At 37.6% G+C, this 23,559-nt stretch overlaps 1 protein-coding gene across 6 annotated transcripts in view; it reads left to right on the top strand.

The window, feature by feature from the left end:
* Positions 1-5,748: 5,748 nt before the first annotated feature.
* LOC113237620 (serine/threonine-protein kinase tousled-like 2) overlaps positions 5,749-23,559 on the top strand; it is a 45,021-nt gene continuing 27,210 nt past the window's right edge. The window contains exons 1-4 of one of the 6 annotated variants that reach the window (XM_026474219.1): positions 5,749-5,979; positions 8,345-8,398; positions 19,005-19,090; positions 20,879-20,932. In XM_026474219.1, coding sequence (XP_026330004.1) covers positions 8,374-8,398; positions 19,005-19,090; positions 20,879-20,932 — 165 coding nt within the window. In that variant the 5' untranslated portion in view covers positions 5,749-5,979; positions 8,345-8,373. Of the gene's footprint in view, positions 5,980-8,344; positions 8,399-14,761; positions 15,294-17,867; positions 17,890-19,004; positions 19,091-20,878; positions 20,933-23,559 lie in introns of those variants that run through there. The other 5 variants (XM_026474223.1, XM_026474218.1, XM_026474220.1 and 2 more) reach the window with 5 other exon arrangements.

Raw genomic sequence — 23,559 nt, forward strand, 5'->3', positions numbered from 1 at the left:
GCCGCAGGGGCTTTTTAGAGTTAGGACGTGCATTATCGTGAATACAATGCAGCTGACGACCGAACATTATTTGTTCTGGGCTCTTGCCGGTGGTGGAATGAGGAGTTATGCGGTAAGAAAAAATGTTGTAGTCGTCTTTTCAGGATGAGGTGATTATTTGCACTTGACGAAATTCTGGACTTGAAAGTGCGGACCAGGCGTTCAGCTAAGCCGTTTGTCCGGGGATGGTACGGGGACGATTTGATGTGTATAATACCTTGGTCTCTACAATAGTCTAGGAATTCCCGAGAAGTGAACTGGAGCCCATTATCAGAGACCAAGAATTGAGGTAAACCGAAGGTGGTGAATATGGAATCTAACTCTTCACACAGTTTAGAAGTGGTTATCTGGTTCATGGACTTAATTTCGATCCATTTCGAGAGTGCGTTGCTAGGACAAACCAGTACTTCTCCTCGAACGGGTCCGCAAAATCGATGTGTAGTCTCTCACAGGGGTTATCAGGAACTGACCGTGTCTATAAAGGCAATTCAGGATCATTTGGCCGGTTCTCTTGGCATTTGCGACAACGTTTGATGTACTCCTCAATATCTTCGTCTATGAACGGCCACCATATATAAAAACGCGCTAGTGCTCTCGTTGCGGATGTACCCGGGTATCCTGTGAGCAGGTATTTCAAGGTGGGCCTTCTCAGCGTGGTCGGTATTACTAATCGACCTTGCCAAAATAAAATCTTATTTTCATTTGACAATTCTGTGTACCTCCTAGCGTAGGGCTTTAATTCACCTGAATAAAGATTTTCACGCAAACCGGTCTTTATGCAGTGTGAAACATGTTTGAGTATAGGGTCCTTTCTTGAGGCATCTCGTATAATATTGTCCTTTAAAGCAATGTCTGAAACTCTTTCATGTTGCAATATGGCTACTAATATGTACTGTCAATTTTGCGTTAGACGGTCTCTCTTCTGGATTTGGTATCCTAGAAATATAAGCAGCCATAAAATTTAGGTGCCCCTTAGTGAATACGATGTCGTAGTCATACCCACCAATAAAAGCCCAACGTACTAGGCGGTTATTAATAAGCTTTGGCAAGTTACGCTGTGGCCCTAAAACGTGGATTAAAGGTCGGTTACTAATGTGAATTTTGTGCCACGTAAATATTGATCAAACTTTTGGATTCCGAAAAATATTGCTAGAGCTTCTCGGTCAATAACTGAATATTTCGTTTCCGCTGATCTTAGTTTCCTAGAAGCGAAAACGATGGTTTTAATTTTGTCGGCTACTTTATGATAAAGCACGGCACCCACGCCGAGGCGTCACATGCTAAGAACAATGCGCTTTTCGTCAAAACCTACAAGTGATTTTGATCTATTAATAAGACTTTTTGCATCCTCAAAAATTTTATTCTCTTTGTCGGTCCACCGCCATATCTGACGGCCACCAGTCAGTGCATGCAGATCCGCGCAGACGCTATGTAGGTAAGGTATAAATTTCTCGTAAAAATTTATCAAACTTAAGAACGATAGTAGTTCTTGAGCGTTAGTAGGCGGACTCGCTTTTATTATCGCCTCAATTTTTGATTTGGTTCGGCGAATTCCGTCTTTGGTGATTGTGTGCCCCAGGTATTCAATCTCTGTCTGGAAAGATGAACATTTTTTTAAATTCACTTTTAAACCTGCTTTCTGTAATTTGTCAAACACGGTCGAAAGCGTTTGAAGGTGTTCGACGTCATCCTTCCCTGTTAAGGCAAATCGTCAAAATACACTGCGACGTTCGATATACCATCGAGAAGTTCGTCCAAGTAGTGTTAGAAGATTAAAGGAGCTGTTGAGATTCCAAATGGCATCCTATTGTATTGGTAATATCCTTTGTGCGTAGAGATTGTCAGATACTGTTTCGACTCTGGAGTAATTTCAAATTGCAAGTATGCATCTCTTAAATCTATTTTTGAAAACTTGTCTTCATTTGCGAGATTTTGACGTAACTGGTCAAATATTGGAATTGGGTGAGATCGAGTAACAATAACAGGGTTTATAGTGCTGCGAAAATCACCACAAATTCGAATTTGATCATTTGTTTTTAGTACATTCACTGTGGGAGAAGCCCACTTTAAAGGTGTTACATTTGCTTCTACTTTATTCACTATTCCTTTGTCAACTGGACGCTGAGGTTCAATTTCTATGTTTTTACGCATGGAAAACTTAACTGGTCGAGCAGGGACATGTTTAGGTACTGTCCCAGGTTTTATATGAATGTTGACTTCATAATTTTTTATCCTTCCTAGTTTGTTATCGAAAAATGCAGAAAAGTTATCCAGTACCTGTTTAAGTGTGGCGCTAAGTTGAACGTGTTTAATCGAATAGACTGGTTTTGGGAGCGTCATGTTGAACATCTCGCTCCACTGGAGGCCAAAAAGCATAGGATTGGCGTCTTCCATAACCACCACGGGTAATATCTTCCGCTCTCTTATCATTTCAACTAGAACCTCTGTGAGTCCTTTTGGTTTGAGTTTAAGGTTCCCATAAGCAAGTAACTTTGGTGCTTTTGTTAAAAGAGGTTCTCCAATCCGCTTCCAAAAATGTGTACTTATAATAGAATACACTGACCCGGGGTCCCAATCGAATGTGGAACGGATACCGTTGATGATAACAACAATTTGCTTGCTGTCCTTGTGTCTTTTGCGTTCGACCTTGCAGACATCATCACTCTCATCCGAGCTCGTATCAAACGACTGTGACGAACATTTGTCGCTGTGCGTATTGTTCTTAACTTTATGCAGCTTGTTACCGTATTTGGTTGTCTGTTTCTTCTCTGTCGCGGCACTCGTTAAATATTCCAGATTTTATACAGCAACTTTCAAAGTGACCTTGTACTTGGCATTCATCGCAGATATGGTCCTTCGCCTTCAAAGCGTTGAAATTATGCCTCTCATGTACACCGCATTGACGGCACTGGCTTGGGTTAAGTTTACGTAAAAATATACTCTGTTTATTATGACGAACTGTACTTTACTTTGCTTTGACTTTATTAGCGGTAGCAGGCATGCCACCATCAGCATCACCTTCGGCAAGCTCTCTGGACTGAGCTACTGCGAAAAACTGTTCAAAAGTAACCTCCACAGTTCTTCCTTCGTGAACCTCTTGAAGGTCTGGCCAAATATGACAGATGAAATTTTAAATCTTGTCATGCGTTTGACAAGTTCACAAGAGGTATGGGAAGAGTTAAATAAGCTATATGGAGAAAATAGTGAAAATAAAAGCTACGATCTATGTTTACAATTCTTCAGTTGTAAGAAAGAGACAGCAAATGATATGGTGAATCATATTTCTACATTAAAAAATATCTGGTATGAATTGAACTGTCAGTTAGATTCAAAATTACCTGACATGCTACTGATCTGCAAGATTTTGGACACTTTGCCGGAATTGTTTGCTTTTAAATCTAGCTGGCTACTTATGACTAAGAAGGACAGAACCATAGCCAATCTAACTACCTAAATACGTGCCCATGAAAAAACCTTAAAGAACAAAACTGAACATAACGGCAACAGTGAGGCATTATTCATGAAATCTTCAAAAGGTAAGAAAAATAAAGAAAAAGAATTGAAATGCAAATATTGTGGACAACCTGGACATCAAGAGAGTTGGATTTCAGACGGAAGGCGACCCAAAACCGCGACCAACGTCAATGTTATCTTGACAATTTACAAGTCCCAGATAAAGAGAACAGGTTCGTAGACAATGGTGTGACAAACCATGTAACGAATAGAGGTGATCTTTACGAGACATTTGAATATTTTAAAGGTCAACATACAGTTACTGCAGCCAATGGGCAAACCATAGAACATTAGGAAAAGGTATTATCTTTGCTGAGGCTGATATTTCTGGAAGACGAGAGCAAATTTTACTTAAAGATATCTCACGTATCAAGATAAATCTTTTTTCTGTTCTTGCTGCACATGACCACTCACCAAATACAGTCTTCGAGTCAAAACCCGACATGTGTACACTGAAAGTAGCTGGAAAGATTACGTCTATTGGTACACGACAAATTAATGGAGGGCTATATAAATTAAAACTTAATTGCCTGTCACCGAAAACAGAAATTAACGCAGTAATGACGAATCCATTACAAGTCTATTATGAAAGGCTGGCTCATCAGAATAAAATACATATAAAAAAGATCATAGAAAAAGGATTCGGATTAAAAGTGGAGGATAATCAAACAGATCTGTGTGAAGGCTGTGTATATGGAAAGCGAAATCCTGAGCAATAATGGGGGAGAATTCGATAACGAGAAATTCCGGAAGATCGTACACGAGCATGACATAAGACAGAGATGCCCCACACATACGAACAAGCTGGATGCGTCGAAAGAGAGAATCGGACGATAGTAGAAGCAGCAGGATCTATGATGCACGCTCATGAGGAGGTACCTCAAGGTCTTTGGGCGGAACTAATTAACACTGCGGCATACATTTTAAACCGCACTGGTCCATCAAGCGTAGAAAGAAAATCACCCTATGAGTTATGGTTCAAAAAGAAACCTGGTATAAACCACCTTAGAATCATTGGTTGTAAATGCTATGCACACATTCCCAAAATAAGTCGCAAGAAGCTTGACAAAAAAGCTCAGAAAGGAATATTATTTGGTTATGATGGAAATGAAGGCTACAGGATTTGAGATAAAGTTAATTATAAGTTGATGAGATCTAGAGATGTAATGTTTGACGAGACACCGTTACTAGGATTGAGAGACGAGAAACACATTCCTTGCATTCCTCCACCATCAACTCAAACCAATGAAACATTTCCATATGAGCTACCAGATCTCCAACAAAAGACGTCCATAGAAAATATTGTACAGCAAGATGACCCTCAAGGCAAGTGAGAATCTGAAAATGAACCGATGCCTTCATCGTCACAGTACAATGGATCGTTTGAGAAAGAAGTTTATGTACAACAAGAGCAAGATGATTAAGTGGATCAAATAGATATCGAGGAGTCAGACCAGTTCCATGACACTATAGAGCCTGAAATTGAGAAAGACGTAAGAATATGATGATATCGGTGAACTTTCTGAAAATGAAGTTGAGCAGTCGTTTCGAATGACTCTTAGAGACAGGACTATCTTCAAACCTTCAAGACGGTACGAAGATTTTATCTGCAACATGACATCAAATGCACTTGTTGACAGAATATGTTTAGCAGAATATGTTCTTTAAACTTTTTATAATTAATTAACTACACATACGTAACTTTTTTGTAAATGTAGTGTTTCAGAAACATGCACATAAAATTAAATAAATTAACATAAATATTTTAAGGTGGCATCCAGAAAAAGATCGAACAACGAATAAAATTATGAGTCTATGCAGAAGTTTGTGTGTCAAGTAGTTACATAAAATGCCACAATTTTTGAGAGGGCACTACTGTTTCTTGTGATTTTATGAATTAGATGTGACAAAGGGCAAGTAAAGGGGCGCGCGGTGCATTACACAAAGTTGCAATATCCAACATGGCGTCAATTAGTTCTTTGTTTGTCCACCCGCTTACAAAACACATGGTATTGCTTGTTTCGGATGACATCATTCGGCAGGAAGAACGATATGAATGAATGATTATGTTGTTGATTCTTAAAATTTTATTGTCTGTGAACACTGATTTTGGAGACGAAAAAGTACCTAGTGATTGTTTATTATTTTCTCTAATTTTTTCTTCTATTGAAGTTTGGAATGTAAAATTTGCCATCGTCAGTTAAAGTGGCCAAACTTTGGAAGAACTTTTGTGTTTTATTAGAAGCGAATAACGTCTTACCTTTTGATTCGTCGCCATTTGCGCGATTGAATTTTGAGTGAAAAATTCTTCCGATTTGTGGAGTGCGAATCACGATTGATTTGCACTAATTTTCACTAAAACTTTCTTTCCGAAACAAACAACTGTTTTGGTCAGATTGGATCATGCTAAGACTCTTCGAAAACTGGGTAAGTTAGACTTATTGCTGAACAAAACTTCTGTTATTAAAGTAAATAACCTAAATAAGTGTAAAGAAGATTGTCCTTTTCTGCGTTTTTCGTTCATTTTTATTCCTATTATTATTGACCAGCGTAATAATAGCTATTGTGTAATGATAACCGCTTTAAAGTTTAATGCAACGCAAATGCAGCTAGAACCAGTTGTCTTTTGGTACAGATTGAATCGTAAACCATAAGCAGTAATAGCTAATCTCAATACAAAAAGGATTTTAAAAGTAATAAAATTGTATTACATTAATTAAGAAAAATATGTGATTTCTGTCCAATGTAAACAATATAAAATGTGCATTGTGATAACAATGTAGAGACATGGTAAATTTTGCCTTCATAAAGTTACTTTGCAGTAGGTACCATTTAAATCATAAATAGAGACAGAGGTTTTCACATTTTATACAATATGAATAAAGTGTAATTGATTTTGTTCCACCTATTTCTGATTGCATCTATGTAGTAATTAAATCCAAGTTAATTGTTTTATGTTTAAATAATATATGTATTGTACACATGTACATAGACTCATAATTTTATTCGTCATTCGATCTTTTTCTGGATGTCCACCTTAAAATATTTATGTTAATTTATTTAATTTTATGTGCATGTTTGTCAATGGTTACCAATCCATTGATATTGCTTATATTTTGATAGGCATTGTAATTGTAGGGTTTTTGTTTTTCAATTACATTGATGTGTATGTATTAAATAAGATATTACAAAATATCCTAATGAAGTTATAAATCTTAACTGCGTAATGATAGTTCATTTGACATTCATAACTCATAAAAAACAATAGTCAGATAACAATCATACAGTTACATAAAGAAGTAAACTTTTACTATAACTATTTGGGTTTGGACATGACTAATTTCATTTCATATAAATGATGACTTTAATATTTATGGTAATTCTAGACTTCTCTGTAATTTTTGTTTTTCATTTAGTTATTATTTTGTATATTTGTGTGTATTATTACTCCTTCAACTTTCCCTTGATCTAATCGACTTTTCATTTAAAATAAATCTAGTTTGGTTTTTGGAATTATTTGTAGGCAGCATTTAATGCTCTGATCATTGGTAGTATTTTATTCTATTATCAAATTGCTTAAAATGTGCAAAAATTATGCAATAATTTAAATTGATGGTAAGCATTTATTTAGAAAATAAATGCTTTCATAACTAGTAATATTTTGTCAGATAAAACATGTTAGGTGTATAACATTGATATGAATTAGGCATATTTCTTATCTATTATTTATGTTTCAAATTTGTTATTTTGACGTTTGATGTACAAAAATATTATATACATATATATATATATATATATTGGTGTTATTCAATCATTACAAACTTCCTGTTCAGTTTGATAATTTTATTAAAGTTTTATTGAGTGGCTTTATGTATGAAATAATAATAAATTTATTACCGTTTTGAAGTTAATAAATCTTTCTTAAAAATTAATGCTATTACACAATGTCAGCTATATGTGTATAGCTGAAACATAATAATTTCAATGATTGCACAGAAATTGTTTATTAATTTTACAAGAGCTTTATCTTATCTGTGGTTTATATCATCCAAGGTAACAGTGTAAAACATTGACTTAGCCTGAAGAGGATTACAGTGCACTTTTCTAAATCATCAAATTATGTTTGATACATATTTAGTTTATCGTGCACTTCAGAATCACTTAATAACGGAAATCACTCTAGGCCATTACACAGAATTCCTTAACCAGAACTAATTCAGAAAAGATAATTTCCCAAATTGATCCCTCTCACTACCGGAAATCGAACTCGGCCTCCTCGTACAGCGCCCACAGTGCATAAACCACTGGGGCCATTGTATGGTTTTGTGTAACTTCAACTTTCTGTACCAAATGTGAATAAAATTTTTGCTGTTTACTTTGTAACTTCAAATATTTAATTTCAAATATGATTTGGGAATTAATTTCGAATGTCGGAAACCAGCGTAATGTTAAAATTTTTTAAATATCATCGCCCTGTAAATATATTTGGTCATAACACATATCAAACATCGCAAGCGTTCTAACCAAATGTCTTAAATACCTGTAGTCTATTACTTAATAAGGACGTTTGTAACGAGACCGCACGCAATAGATGTACAGAGCTCCTGTCCTTCCCAAGCTACATAAACGCTAAATACTTCCCACAGGCGCTACTGCGAACCTAATACTCAAGGACAACGAGGGCAACTTATTGTTACCTGTCCTCACACAAAAAGACATTTCCAGTTTCACATGTAACCGAAACTTGCGCACACTAATAAATCTTTTAATATTAAATATTTTGTTTCAGCAGCCAACACGAAAGAGCTTAGACACGTAGTGATGACGGAAAAAATTCTACACCCGGGTAAGTTAAGTAGTTTTTTAGTTGTTTTAATTTAATTTCTTATAATTAAAATAATTAAGTAGTATTGCATAATATTCTAACGAAGCGGGAATGAGCAGGCCATGTCAGTCGCAAGCGCTCCGGAGTCGATCCAATTACTTAACTACGTCATAGCACATCGCGCAGAATGTATAGAGAATAACCTCGACAGATTTGTTCACATTTGGTCTACGCGGCACGGATCTGAAATAGGGATTAGTGGAGAAAATTTCGGATGACCTTTGTCGAGCATTGGGATATATGAAAAAAAAAATGCAAATGCTTATTTCTTTTATACACTTAATTATTTCGTCCCAATTATTTAAATAGTTTAAACCGACGGTAACGTTTTATATTATTACAACTTTTATGTAACAGAGGGGCGACTAGTTTGCCAGGTGCTAGGAAGGACCTTTTTTTATCATTTCCTCTGTTATGAAGTCGAAAACGCATCGTTCGCACAACTTTTGTCATTCAATAGTTCATTTAACCACGATCACGGCCATTTTAAGTGGTGATCACGTGGTCGTAACGTCACTGAGTTGGGTCCGTCAACAGATCAATAGGGACTCGAGGTCACTCTCCGGTATGTCCCGACGAATCTGCGACGCCTGTGGGGATTAGGTCCCTCCGCATGTTGCCTCCGATACTACGCAATCTGTCGCCCTCTCACTCAACCACTACGACACCCTTTATTCGGTTACAATACAACTACACCTTCCTATTCAATCTATGTAATTGAGTAGTACTGCATTGTTAACCTTTAAACTACATCCTCCTAATAATTTTCTCAATATACAAAATAGTTTTATTCATGGCAAGTGCTTATTTGTCTTCGTATGTTTTAAACGGTTTCTGCAAGTTTGTTATGTTACGTTATTGTTTGCGGTCGAATGACTTCATAATGTCATAATGAGGCACCAAATTTTTGTCGCTATAACATTTAATAGTTTGTCAGCCATTGTTATTTTTCGCAATAATACTGGTGGTTTTGGTTTTTAGATTAAGAGGACAATTCGTATTAGCCATTTTAATTCAAGATGTTTTTAGGTTAATTTACAAGCAAAATATATTTTTTATGTACTGTCTCTTTAGCTTTAATCCGTATTATCTTCTTTCACTGCTAAAGTGTCCCATCTCCCTCTGGAATAATCACAAAGCGCCGCAACTCCCATCCGCCTTTTACGACTTTCCGAAGTAGTAAAATGTTATCTTTAGGTTCGATTAATTTCGTAACCACCTCGTAATTTCCTTGAATCTGTTATAGCTTTGATTGATGCCAAGTTCATTATATCCACACATGTACATAAATGGTATCACGTGTTCGTTGCATTGTAACCCGATAAATGTTGTACTTGTAACAGTCCAACGATTCTCCTCGTAATATTGTGACCATAAATGCAACAACGGCTACCAAGTCATTTTGTATAAAAAGTCGTCGGTTTCAAGGTTAACCCAACGCATGAAAAAGATGCTTACATACGAACGTCCGCAAAGTTCACCTTTTACCTCTCGTCCATCGATTTAGGAAGCTCTACATGTCATGATGATGATATTTCTCTAAATCCTCTTGCACGATACAATTTCAATCTACAAAAATTATAAGTTTAATAAGAAAAATATGTTCGTTTGTCCGGTCGCCTTTGGTAGCGGGGTGGCGTGAGACGAAGCGCGGTATTGCATGTGCATCGGTTGACGCATCGCGGTTGAATCCCTACATAGAACGCGAGGAAGTATGTAAAGCGCGTAGGTACATAAGATGTGGATCGATGCCGGAGCCGACACCGCCTCTTCTCATACCCACCTATGTAATGCGTGCTCTTTGTTTCCCACCGGCTACTGTAAAAGCTGATCGAAAAGATACGAAAAAGTTAAGTAGCCCAGCCAGTAATATCTTTCGGTATACTTAGCTGAAGTGGACGTTACTGCCTAAGTAAATTTTTTAGTAGTTTAGGTCAAAACACGTAGAACCTATTATAATTTTGAAATTTCTTCATTTGAAAACTGTAAATAATAACTGGTTTGAAAAACAAACTGAAAATTTGTTTGCATCATCATGCCAGGTACACAAAAACATTTAATGGATCTCCGAAGTGGAGAAAATTCTTATTTTGAAGACATTGTAGGTAAACGAATACTCAACAGGCTGAGATTACTTTATGTGGCGCACACGAAAAATCTTTAAAAACCCAACTCACCGCACATGCGCACCAAAGTGACCTTGACGTTTCGTCACGAACTTACTTGATCGTCTCCTATTCTAGTTTTCTTACATGTCTGCAACCCGTCTCTTATCGTATAAATTAGGCGCAGTGTTCGTCGCCATTTTAGTTAATCTCAAGTACACATGACTTCAATATTTATCTTAATTTCTGTATGTAACTAGACAGTTTAATCCATTGAGATACTTAATGCGTAGTAAGAGCAAGTACATTACATTATGCTACCCATCTAAAAACTACATTGTGTTATAGTAAAACGTGCTAGAGTTATTGCATATTACGGTTTTACATAACTGTAAATTTTGCTGTTATTGTATCAAATCTAGTTGCAGTTGTAAGAATATGAACCAGACAATATAGTGCGACTTTTTACTCATAAAAGAGATACTTTTCTCTTCACAGACGGTACTCCCGAACTTGAAATCGTGAGTGGGACTTGTAGAGTTGATAATCGCGTACGATTTATTTGCGTTATTCCCTATTCGTAATGGAACGGACGTTGGCTAATACTTGAATAAGCGAATGCGTTGTTGCCACGTTTGCTCGCTACCGCGATCACAATAGCTGGCTGATACTTATGTACTCCTGCCACATCGTTTAATTAATTCTCAATGTGTACGGCTTATTTGCCAGTATTTTACTTGACTGATCATTGACTAATCATTCCATCAATGCGTTCATTTCGCTTACTCTCCGGAGTCGTGTTTTTCAAAGTTTTAGCTTGCTAATTTATCTGTTTTTACATGTTGCTGTTGACTTCGCATTCCATTTGTATAAGCTTATTTAATAGTGAAGCGACCATGAGCTAGAAATAAAGAAAGTACGATGGCAACTTATAATAGGGCCACTGAACTGGGCGCTGCTCTACGAGTGAAACCAGGCCCGCTCGAGGTCGATGAACTGCTCATTTTGCTGCATCCGTTGCGAATACTGCACGGCGCATCGCCGCTGCCACCAATTCCGTCGACTGATTCTACCGCTTTTTCACTTCGCAAATGAAAAACCTGTCTGTGCTAAAAAGAAAACTACAAGCGAGATTGATTAGCGTTAGAAAGTTGTAAAACGTATTACGATGACTCTGTTTTGTAGCATGATTGTATTGACGGTTTTCGCGAAACCTGCGAAATGTTTAGACAACTTTGAAAGCAAAGTTAAAGCCTAAGTTAAAAAGAAATTAAAATATTACTTGCTACTGGCTACTGACGATATAAACCACGTGACCCACATTTCTACCGGACACTTAATTCTAACCTGACTCTCATGGGTATTGATAAGCAGCAATGTTGTGCACAAAGTTAAAATGAACTAAAGTCGACCTTTTCGTGGAAATTACGATTCGTTGTAGTTATAATTAGATTATGATCTCAGAGTTATTGTTTCTAGATAGCCCAATGAAATCCTCCCAATTATTTTTGTGACGTAACTTGTAAACCTAAATTATGTAGGTGGCTGTGGCATGTTTCGCGGTCGCTATCGACCGGACGCGCCGGAACGCAATTCGCAAGTCAACCCTTCGTGGTGAGTGGTTGCCTCGCCCGCCCTCGCTTTATTTATTCACAAGTTGCGCTAATGATCTCCACCCGGTCCCGATCGCGCTTTAAAATGACTCTTGTCTTGATTTCAAGTGAAAATTAAATACATCATTGTACGACATAGTTTAGTTTCATGATAAACAAATAACGGTGGGGTACCTTATATTAAACGGAAGTTACTTTCTCCTTGAACGAAAATAACTTGGTAGGTATTGGATTATTTCCTTGGTTACAATAGGTGTTTACTTAAAAAGTTTAATAATGTTTATTGAGCTTCTCTGATCGATTTTCGGAATCCGTTCAAGTGCCAGCCCTGACATTGGCGGTGGCAGTGGGCTGCTCTTAGCTATACACTCATGGGAACTGGTTTCACGCCACGTTTTTTAACTTACGTACCTGTATTGAGTCCTGTATAGTAAAATTTCTAGTGTTCAAATGTTATGGAATCATTAGAAATATGCATGTTAATTATTTGTAAAATATGCATGTATATGGGTTATGTAGGTATATAAGTGACGTTTAAAACAGTGGGTGGAGGGTAAGAAAAATCCTTTAGTGTCGACATTGGGGGCAAGGGGGAGATGGGTGTTTAGGGGGTGCGGTCGGTGGTGGGAGGAGTTATATAGTGACGCGATCACGTGTACATTTTGCAGCCTGTATTGATCCTGTCGTCTTTTTTCTGTCTGTTAAATGTGGCAGCCCTGCGTGATACTAAACCGTCGATATTAAACCTTCTTGTAAATTATGAATTGCCCACTTTATGGCGGTCTCTACATAGTGGTTAACCAGTAAATGATTAATTTTTTTTATTGATCTGACCATAAAATCTCGATTTCAATTTGTTCTTATGCTATCTTAGATCATGGAATCTACAGACGAGATAGTGATTCGCCGCGTCATTCGACTGTGCAACTTTTGTCTTGTTGCGTTGGGTGCGTGCCATACTTTTCACTTTATCTATTTTCATTTAACAATCCTATTTTTGACGATTCCTATTTGTATCTTGACGTAAGTACTGTTCAATCCTAAATGTGATCCTAGTCTTCAAGTTTCGTTTTCGTCTTCTAAGTGTACTTACGTATTTCAATCTGACTTTATTCAAATGTGTGCTGTAAAATAGTGTTGAACTTCGATAAAACTAGTTTTATAAATAGTGGCATAGTATGCAGCTACATTGACATATAGATAAATATACAACTATATTGCATGGTCATTATAGTGGTGTCGCTGCGGCACGCTTGGCGTCCATCGACCCAACTTGCTCGCTTACTACTCACAATACATACTTATAGTACATACATAGCTACATTATATATTCTCACAACGAGACCCTTTGCCTCTGAGCGTTATTTAGAAACTTCTAGGCTTTTATACACACGCCTGCTATATTCTATTACATGTACTCGACATCTGTGTACGCAGACAGCCGTCTCATTCCACAATAAAATTGATCTCCATTGTCTCGCTCTATGTTGTGTTAAAAAAATTTTTATCTTGTTTAAATCTTTAGTGCAACGTTGCAGTTCTATATGATGACCTAATCTGTGTTATTATGAAGTTTGATAATCGATATTTGCATGGCAATTGTAGTTGATGTCAAATGGTTAAATGCCTGGTACCTAAGCCTGGTGTCTGGTGGCCTAAGCAGATACATTGGACGTTTATTGGCTAGATTATTTGAAAGTGGTTTAAGTATGGCGACAATCATTATAGGCGAATCAGCGACCGTAGCGGACGGCAGGCATGCGGCAACAGACAACAGAAGAGGCGTGAGAGTTTAGTGAAGTTGAACGAGATGCGAGATTGTGTGCGCTCTATTTCGGTCGCGGTGGCGCACTCAGTGCTCGGCGGCTAATCGGCGCGTCACGTGACGAGCGCCGGAAGGACGGGGGGTGAGGTGGTGAGGGCTCGGGCCGCGGGCAGGGCGTCGGAATGCAGTCACCACGACTCCATGCATAGCTCGCGATTGATCGCCGACCGAGACCAAGCCGTTTACTGATTCACTCTCTTTACTGCTCTGCACTGCTCACACACCGCCTCTCTAATTTCCCTTTACAAAACCGACTTTGGTTGAGTAGTCCAATTGTAGAGTTTCGCGAAACACCTGTGATTCAACTATCAGTCTTCGGTGCATGCTGCATACTTCAAAGTCTCCTCCTATATATTTTAAAGTCAGACCCGACAGAAGACGAAAAAAGCTTCTGAAAAGGCACCTGGCAACCCTAACATGATATATGATTTCATTCCGTTGTGGTCATGTTCTCTATACACTGATTCAAACAATTGAGTAAAAACAGACCATGTATATTCAGTTGTTTCAGCAAATTATGTCGTCAGTAGACTTAAATTATTTATTACTGTCATATTTTTTTAGTTTTTGTTAATACTTGTTAACGTTAGTCCCAGCGTTTAGTTATATTTAATTTTGTTTAGTTACGTGGCAACCGTAGAAGTTTTTTTTTATGTACTGTTGAAGTTTAGGATGATATTGTCGAGTAGAGTCAGTAGCTAGGTAATTGCAGCGCGCGGATTGCAGGCGATTGCCCCTCGCCCCGCTACGCCGCCCTGAGCTCGAACACCGTAAGTAAACAGTCTGGTGTTTATCCGCGTCTCGCTCACACCGACCGCGTCGCGTCGCGCCTCTGAGGTGCACTCGCTGTTCCTATTATTTTCGTGACGGGTATTGCGCCGAAGCCGATTCCCGCATCCTCGCCCCGAGACGCGAGGTCCGGTCTCGCGGCGGAGGCGGCGGCGGTGGCCGTTCGCATCGCACGCCAGTTCGCGCCCGAGGCCGTCTGACTGTGTCGCACCGGTTCGCGCCTACAATATTTTGTTAGCTAGGTAGTTGCCGGTCGTCGAAATTGAAAATGCGGCACGTTCCCAAGTACGTAACGTGTACGTATCGCGGTGGATGACGGCCTGGCAGGTGGCGACGGCTGTATATTTATCGGAACGGTGAAGTGACGTGTTGTTGTTGGTGACAGTGTGCGGATTGTGTATTGCGTGCCGATGCTACACGTGAATGTGGATGGAGTGCGGAGTGGAGTTGGAAGATGCATTTCAAGGAGTTCGCGATGAGCGATCGTCCGAACGAGCGCGGTCGCCGCAACTCCCGCTGCAAGGGTGGGTGTCGCTGGTCACCGATCATCATCATAACATATTATGCTTATTCCAGTCTCTACGTCATATTTGTATTATGACAACTAACACAACATTAACCTCTCTACAACAATAGCTCACTGCATAATAGGTACATCAACACCGAACCATCTTTCAGCTCTGCAAAATGTAATTTTCACAATGTTTACACATTTCATATAAATATATAATAATGGAAAAATATAACAATGACTATCCCAATAAATGGCTGATATTGTAACGTTATGCGAGGGCGATCGACGATCAGCTGTTGGCAACATAACAATCTGACACGGTACAACGTATACCTGCGCGATACAATAGATCTAACTAAACAAACACCTTATGCACACCATTCACGTGAATTATTACAACACATTAAAATATCTAACTTGTATTGTCAGAATTAAAAAAAAAATTATTAAAATAAAAATAAAATATGAAATAGAAATTTAACGAAGGGAAGGAAAGTTGTCAACTTTACATGACATTGTTTAAAATGTATGTATTTTAGGAAATTCTGTAATTTTAATAGTTTGATTAAAATTTTTTAACACTGTTCTCGTTTAGATTTAGGTATTTACTGTATTTGTTGTTTAAATACACAAACTAAAAATGCTAAAAATAGTACCACTACTCGAAACTCGTGTTTACATACAGTGTTATTTTAACTTTTTAATGTTGACTCTACTAAAGTACCATAACAAACTTTGGTCGTTAAAAAGTAGTGACTTACATAAAAACTAAGCACCCAAGAAGTTTTTGAGACATTATGCTGCTATGGAACGAAATCGTCGTACCTACTTTAACTTTTTTATTTTCTCATGATTAATTTCCTACACATTTGATTTTATTTTAATTACTCTACATTTTGAATTTTTAAAAAGCTCAATTACTTTTATATTTTAATACATTTTAATTTTATTTTGCATGTTGACCATTGCATCCACTTTAAGTTAAAAATTATTGATTTTATTTTTTGCCTTATGAGCTCTATGTTTTGATCACACGACAGCAAAAGTAACTAGTCGCGTCATAATTTTTAATTCATGAAAATTTCGCCTTGAAAACCGAATTCAAGTAACCTGAACATACCCAGAATTTACATCTATGATTTTAATGTTCAATAATGATATAACTATATAGTATAATAAATATATGATTGGAGAATCAGATAGATGGATCTCAGAAATCAAGAAACTAACCAGTGTTAAAAAAATTGTACGAATTTATCTAAGTTTTTGTTGTTACTAACATTTTTTTAAATATTAAATAAATTTTGTTTTATAAATATTTATGAGATTCCATTGTACTTAGTCTATTATTTTTATCAACTCATCTCATCGTTATATTTTCAGCTGACATTCGATTTTGATTAATATAAAATTAGTCTGATTGAAATCGCTTAATAATCAATTCGAGCGGAGCTATAGTTTAGTCACGTGTCATTTCAAGACATATACTTGCATAAATGATATTTTTTTAACGAATTGCCTTTTTTACCATACTAAATTTACTCACGTAACTTATTTACGTTACAAGTTGCGTTGTTTACGAGCTTTTAAATCTTCATTTGGTTTCTTTTGTGAATATTACTTACGGTAATATCTGTAATTTTGGTTAATAGTCCTTTCTCTTTTTGATGTTAGGCGCTCTACATTTTTTTGAGTTTTTAGGTTTTATTTTCTCATCTAGCGCTATTTTGCAAATGAACTATTTTTTGGCTGACTATGCGGCGTGCACCCGAAACGTTAGATTGTTTAAAGAAAAATCAAGTATACGCGACTTTAGATACGAAGAAATCGTTTTATTTCCTATGTGGTAGCAACAGTGAAAATCTATATACTGGCTAGAGCTATTTTTGAATGTTTTTCTTGCATATTATCCAAATTAACTGCCTCCGTGGATGAACGGTGACCATACTGGTCTGTCAAGCAGAGATCCCGGATTCGCTACCCGGATCGGACCGGGAAAAATATTTGTATAGGCAGCATTTCTTTCTTTAGTGACTTTGGGTGTAATTTGGTTGTGTTTGTGTGAGTGTATAGCACCCGTGACGCTGGGTTTCACTAGTGCGGTGCTATGAGAGTATGCGTTAAAAAACTTATTGTAATTTCTTTTATTGTTATTTTTTAATTTTTTATTTATTAGCACAGAGATCTTTACTACTTTTTATTATTTTTAATACACACCTTGCGCTTTGCTTCTATTCATTTGTTTATAACTTTGTACCCACAGACATATATGTATACCTACCTATCTTCTGCCTGTGTTTGTACGTACCTAAAGTTAGCAATATGCATTAATTTTCAAAATTTTTTTGCATCTGCTTAATCGAACGAAATTATGATAATAATAATAACCTTTTTTATATCGTTGCCTAAACGTTTATTATTAATCGAGATTTTAATCAAGTTTATTCGTACAATTCTTGTTTTAATAAATACTTGAAATTTCAATTCAGCAGTCACGTGGTCAACAAGCGTGGCTCAGAAGCGACAGTCAGTTCGTTATAGGCCTCAGGAGTGTGCGGTGGGGTAGTACGAGGGTGGGGGGAGGCAGGGAGTCGCAAAGGATGGAGGTGAGATCATAGTGGCGAGTGGCCCGGGAGCCGATCGATATGTACATTGAACATACATACGTACCTATATAAATAACTGTACCTAACTTCTCGCAACTCCAATGTCTGCTCCAGATACTGCGCCAAAACCCCGCTCCCCTTACCACCAACCCCTTGTTGTCAGTACTTCATACGAAAAAACTCCTTATTAATTATACTGAGACGTTCATATAAAATATATACTTCTAACGGTATATAAAATTATGTCCTAATTACATGTAGTTTTTTTATTATTATTTATTAATTGAAGGAAAACCGGAACCTTACAACAATTCTCGAGAACATTAAAAATGATCTTTATCATGGCTATTAGTTTTATCAGCACATGTCTATTTCCAACAATATAGGGAACATGGCATAACAAACAACAATGATATATGTAATTTTGTCGTTGCGAAGAATATCGAGTCATTGTTCCTGCGTTATCTACAAAGACCAGAAATAAAATTGCTATCAATTTACAAATTATATTAATATTTTCTAAATATATTTCTGTGTGAATCATACACACTGGCACCCTACTTGGGTAATTTTCAGGTTAGTTTTCTCCATCTAATTTCGGTAGCGATTTTTTGTATTTAAACATTCTAGAATATTATCCTGAAGTGTTATTTAATATTTGAGTGTATTTCCGGAAATATTATTTAATATTGCACGATAATATACTCGAATACTTAAATCATAGAGAAAACTAAACTGGTAATTGTCCCTATATTTAACATTTTTCTTTAGTTTTCATCTCGAGTAATTAGAAGTGTGTTATAATAGCATGCTTATCCAGTACGTCTTAAAGTTTATTTAATTTGTACATGATCTAATATCTGAACTAATACGCTGTATTTCGAAGTTAATTTTACTTTTTTAGGCATTGAGGGAATTATAAATTGCTGTTTGCATGTAATATTCAAAATAATTTTAACTCTGCATATTGTCAAACCTTAATACTGATATTCTGTAAATTAAACCAACCAAAATAATTTGTCACTCACACTCGTATTTTCGGTCTTGTAAAGTTTATACATGACGTAGTTTTTAAAAGCTACGAAATTTTCTGATGATGCTTAAATTGTTCCCAGGCGCCGGTGTGAAGATGGAACACTTCCAGGCGGCACTGGACCCTCGCAAACAGGAGTTGCTGGAAGCGCGTTTCCTAGGTGCCAAGGTCAGTCTCGAACTCAAAACTCTATTTCAAAATTCAACGATTGCATTCCCTTATCTCAACATCATAGATAAGCAATGTAATAATACTTTTCACAGTCTATCAGTCAATATAAAGTGCCAAGCAACTGAAAACCAAAAGGTCCTATGACAAAAACCGTGTCAATCACGTTTTCATAATTTACAGTTTAAGCAATCTAGTTATTACAAGGTGATGGAAAATTTGTGTTCCATCTTGTCTCGCAAATTATGTAATAAAAGTTTTTCACGTCATTAAACAAAATTCTGAATGAATTCCCCTCTGGATTATTGACTAAAGTTCTTTTGTTAATTAAATCAAAGAAGGCGAACGCGTTGTTGTTTTCGAAACGATTCTTTTGTTCTCGCGTTTCCTGTGCTCGGCTAGGTTCTGTTAGCTTGGTTTATCGGTAACGCAGAGGCGAAGCGTTGCCATGTATCATTGGGCTACGTCACCTTCCACACAAGCTCATACGTGTACAAAAGAAAATGGCCGCGTTATCCAATGGAAAACAAATACTCGTTAGCATTCTTGTTTGATATCGAACTGTTCAAGGCAAAAACGTAATTTTTAGCCTCATATTCGTGTCTTTATCGAGTACCTATTTATGTTGCGCTTCCTATTTACATTAAATTCTTACAACTGAATTTGTGTACGTTTGCACGCTACGCAACGTAAATTTGAAATTATCGGTATGTAACGCTCGCTATCTATCTTTTTATAGTGTCGCTAATTAGGTGGGATTGCTCTACATCCCTTAGTGGCGAGTAATTGAAAAATGTAAGCATGTGTTAGTTTGAAAAGTAGTGTATCTGTGCGTCGACTAGCCGCATTCATTGCAATGAATCGATCACGTGATCTCAAATCTGTGATAGCGGGGCGGCTCCAGTGGGCCCACCTGCCCCGCTGCCGCCTGCTCGCGCCCGTTCGTCGGCGGAGCGAGTGCCGCGTACGCGTATGTACACACACATATCGTGGTCTCGACCAAATAAGTGATGTGGTGGATATGTAATTCCATTATGTGTCTCGTCTCGTCCGTCTCCACCCGCCTGCATACTTCCCCCCTTCTCGTCCTATTAAAGCGTCATTCTGCCGCGCCAGGGCATCGGTTTATACGTTGTTTTGTTTTATTTGTTATTCAAATTATCTATATATGCTATCGATCATGTTCTCGTTGTTGCTCACCGGAACGATTTAAGTGAGTAATACCTAACTAAGATTTCAATTTACTTGAATTTTGCATCGGTTTGAGTTGCTTTCTCTTATCCGATATGATGCTTGCAAAGAATTGAGTTCTCGCGGTTCTGTGCTTAGTCGACTGATGTCGTCGTAGGCTGTACGTGAGACTACATTTCGTCATTCGACAACAAGATGGCGGGTGGATATAAATAGTCTGTCGGCAAATGTACGTTTGTGACTTATCGACCTACAAACAGATTAGTGCTCTCTCTACAAGTCTGCTCAAGCGCAAACGGACCGTCAAAGACATTTGCATTTTTGACAAATTAGTAAATGCTTTTACTCTTACACTTATTCATTTACACGTAATTCACAACCATTGTTAATATAACCACACGTTATACTACGAAGTACGAACGTTACCTGATTACATTATGGACAATATTTGCGATAATCGAGAAACAATATATCGAGTATAATTATTGGATGATTCTTAAGAAAGATATAAATTTTATAGTATGTAGTAGCATAAAACCTAAACGAGTGGGGCACCTGGCATGGTTTACATTGAGCGCATTGATCGCGTGTTTGCAGGTGAACGCTGGGGAGATACTAGTAGAAAAACAGCGGGCGACCGTGTGCAAATCGGTAAGTCTCATGCCTATAACATTATTACCCAGCTGCAAATATCGACAGTGCGTATTTATTTTGTTCAATCGCGATAATATCGGTCGAGTTCGCTCGTGTGTGTCAAACCGTTGCACGATGGCAGTGTTAATAATAGCCCGTATGGATTGTGAGTATCAGCCACGTTTACGGCGCCACTCACCTTGATATCGATTAGGCTTTCGTCGAACAACGTGTAAGGTATTGATTTTCTTATAAAAGATGGGTTGTCCCTTATTTTAATTGGGGGATTGATAGCTATCTATTTGTGTAGCGGTATTATAAAGTTGATAACGTATAGATAGGAATCTAGATTCGATTCTCCGGCTTGTTTCTACTGTAATAGAGTTCATATCACAACGGCAGTAGACTTACTCGGTACAGTAACTTGTACTATAAACAGATCTAAAAATAGCGGTCTTAGAAAATACCATCGACGCCATTTTCGTACCATTACTACATTGAAGCGATTCTGTTTAATTAACCGAGTCTCCTTAATACTTTCTCTTTTATTCATAACGCCTACAACGATGCATCTGAATTTAATTGTTTTCATTTTGTTACTAGCTTGCATTGCGCTTCTGACTGAATATTTTAATTGAAAAACTTAAGTCAGTATGGAATGTCCACCCATGATTTACTTACATAATTTACTAAGTAATAGCCACGACATGACAGCTTATTGCTGGATTTCCTACTAAATGTAGAGTCAGTTCGATAAAAAGGTTGAAATTAATTGCAAAATTGGCTATTGTATTAAATAATAATTCAGAAGCAATAAAATATGTTTTTTCAACGTCAAACATTTGTTAAACTTTGTTCAAATGTTAATGATCAACGAAGTCGTAAATATTATATTTCTAATAAATCATAATTATAGTAATTATACTCATTACGTGAAAACTAGGTGTCTTTTCATGTCAAATTCCGTTATGGAGACTCGTGAATGAACCTGAAGCTTGTGAGTACGATTGGTAGAGTGAAGAGGAAAGTATGTCGGTGGCGCATGCCGGTCGGGGCGGTGGCGGTCTCGGTCGTAGGTTGGGGCGAAGTGCGATCGGCAAGCGGCTCGAGTGTCGGTGACCCCGCAAGCGCCCGGAATGCCCCGCGGGGCCCGCGCCTATCAACGACCAACAACACTCTAGCACCGATGACAACGGTTCTATCTACTACGGTATCACGCTGTTACATAAATGCTATTTAATAGGTACTGTTTACAATTTATTTATCACTCTATATTCCAAAATGTCACCAACATTTTTGTCCTTAGCATTTGATTTCTTTAAAGAAATACGTTATTTACTGTTGATTTAAATGAATTACGTTTAGTGCATAATGAATACGACGCAGCATTAAATTATTGGGTAATTACGCTCACATTGTTTAGTCTCACCACATACGCAACGATAAATAATTAAACATGTCAATCAAAACAAAATTATGTCAACACTAGAGATGCACCCGTGCAGATCCTCATATCCGTCAAATATCCGAAAGTTGTTAATCTTTTATTGTTTTTGAGATTAGTCGATTTTAATTTATTATTTACAAGTTTATAAGCTAAGTTTATGATTATGCACATCGTACTATTACACTTAATTTTAATGTAATTATGTTTTTTAACGCAATATCACAGCAATCCAATGTTTTGCCATTTTTTATTGATACTTGTTCAGGTATGGAAATTAGCAACACAACGATAGGTCGATTGAGCGTATAGGTGGACGACTTATTTTTTTTTAAAAAGGCATGCTTATCTCGCACGGAAGGAAAGAGAAGTAGGCACAGCTCAATGTTCAGTCTGTCAGTTTACACATTCGACACGAAGGAAAATTATAACATGGCGCACACGGCCTCGCCCCGCCTCGGTTACAATGTGCCGTCAAACCTCATTCTACCGCTTTGCCGCCCGGTTCCGCAGTTATTTTTACACAGACCGACCTTTCGCACCGGTCGTCACCGCACTCCAGCTTAACTAATTTTGTCTACGCACGTCGCACTCACAACTATTTTTAATGGATATTCACTATATTTAACACATTTAAAGACGATCAACTCCATTTCTTGCTGCTTGCAGTTGATTTCCCTTTCGTACAAAAAATGTAAGGCTTCGTTGTTGTGGCATAGAGGCGTCTGTCCACGCCGGCTGCCGCGGAGGCAATGAACGGGGCGGCGGTGCGACGGCGGCGGCGGCCTGGCCCGTCAGCTGAGCGTCACACCGCCGCGACATTGCAAGGTCCGCCCGTACTGCTTCGCCTGACCCACTGCTCCGGCCGGGCCAGCCGTCCGTACCGCAGGGGCCGGCCTGCTATACGACTGTGTATTTACTGTCATAAATTCATCAAAAAATTAAGTGTATCGGTACTATAATATAGCGTTTCATCAAAGTATGGGTCTGATTCGTATTTGCGTCACATTGGTTCTGATTTATTTCCGGCGCCAGTAACGTTATACGATCCTATTCTAAATGGAACTAAAGTTACGTGCATGCTCACTATGTATTCTTATAAAGAGCATTTTACCGGTATTAGTGCCATATGTTACATGTATATTTTTTATTTGTGTCTTATATAAGCCAGGTTGCGTAATTTTGCACTGGTTGACTATAG

The sequence above is a fragment of the Hyposmocoma kahamanoa genome, unplaced genomic scaffold, assembly GCF_003589595.1.
Source record: "Hyposmocoma kahamanoa isolate Upper Pololo Valley unplaced genomic scaffold, ASM358959v1 93, whole genome shotgun sequence".
Taxonomy (NCBI): domain Eukaryota; kingdom Metazoa; phylum Arthropoda; class Insecta; order Lepidoptera; family Cosmopterigidae; genus Hyposmocoma; species Hyposmocoma kahamanoa.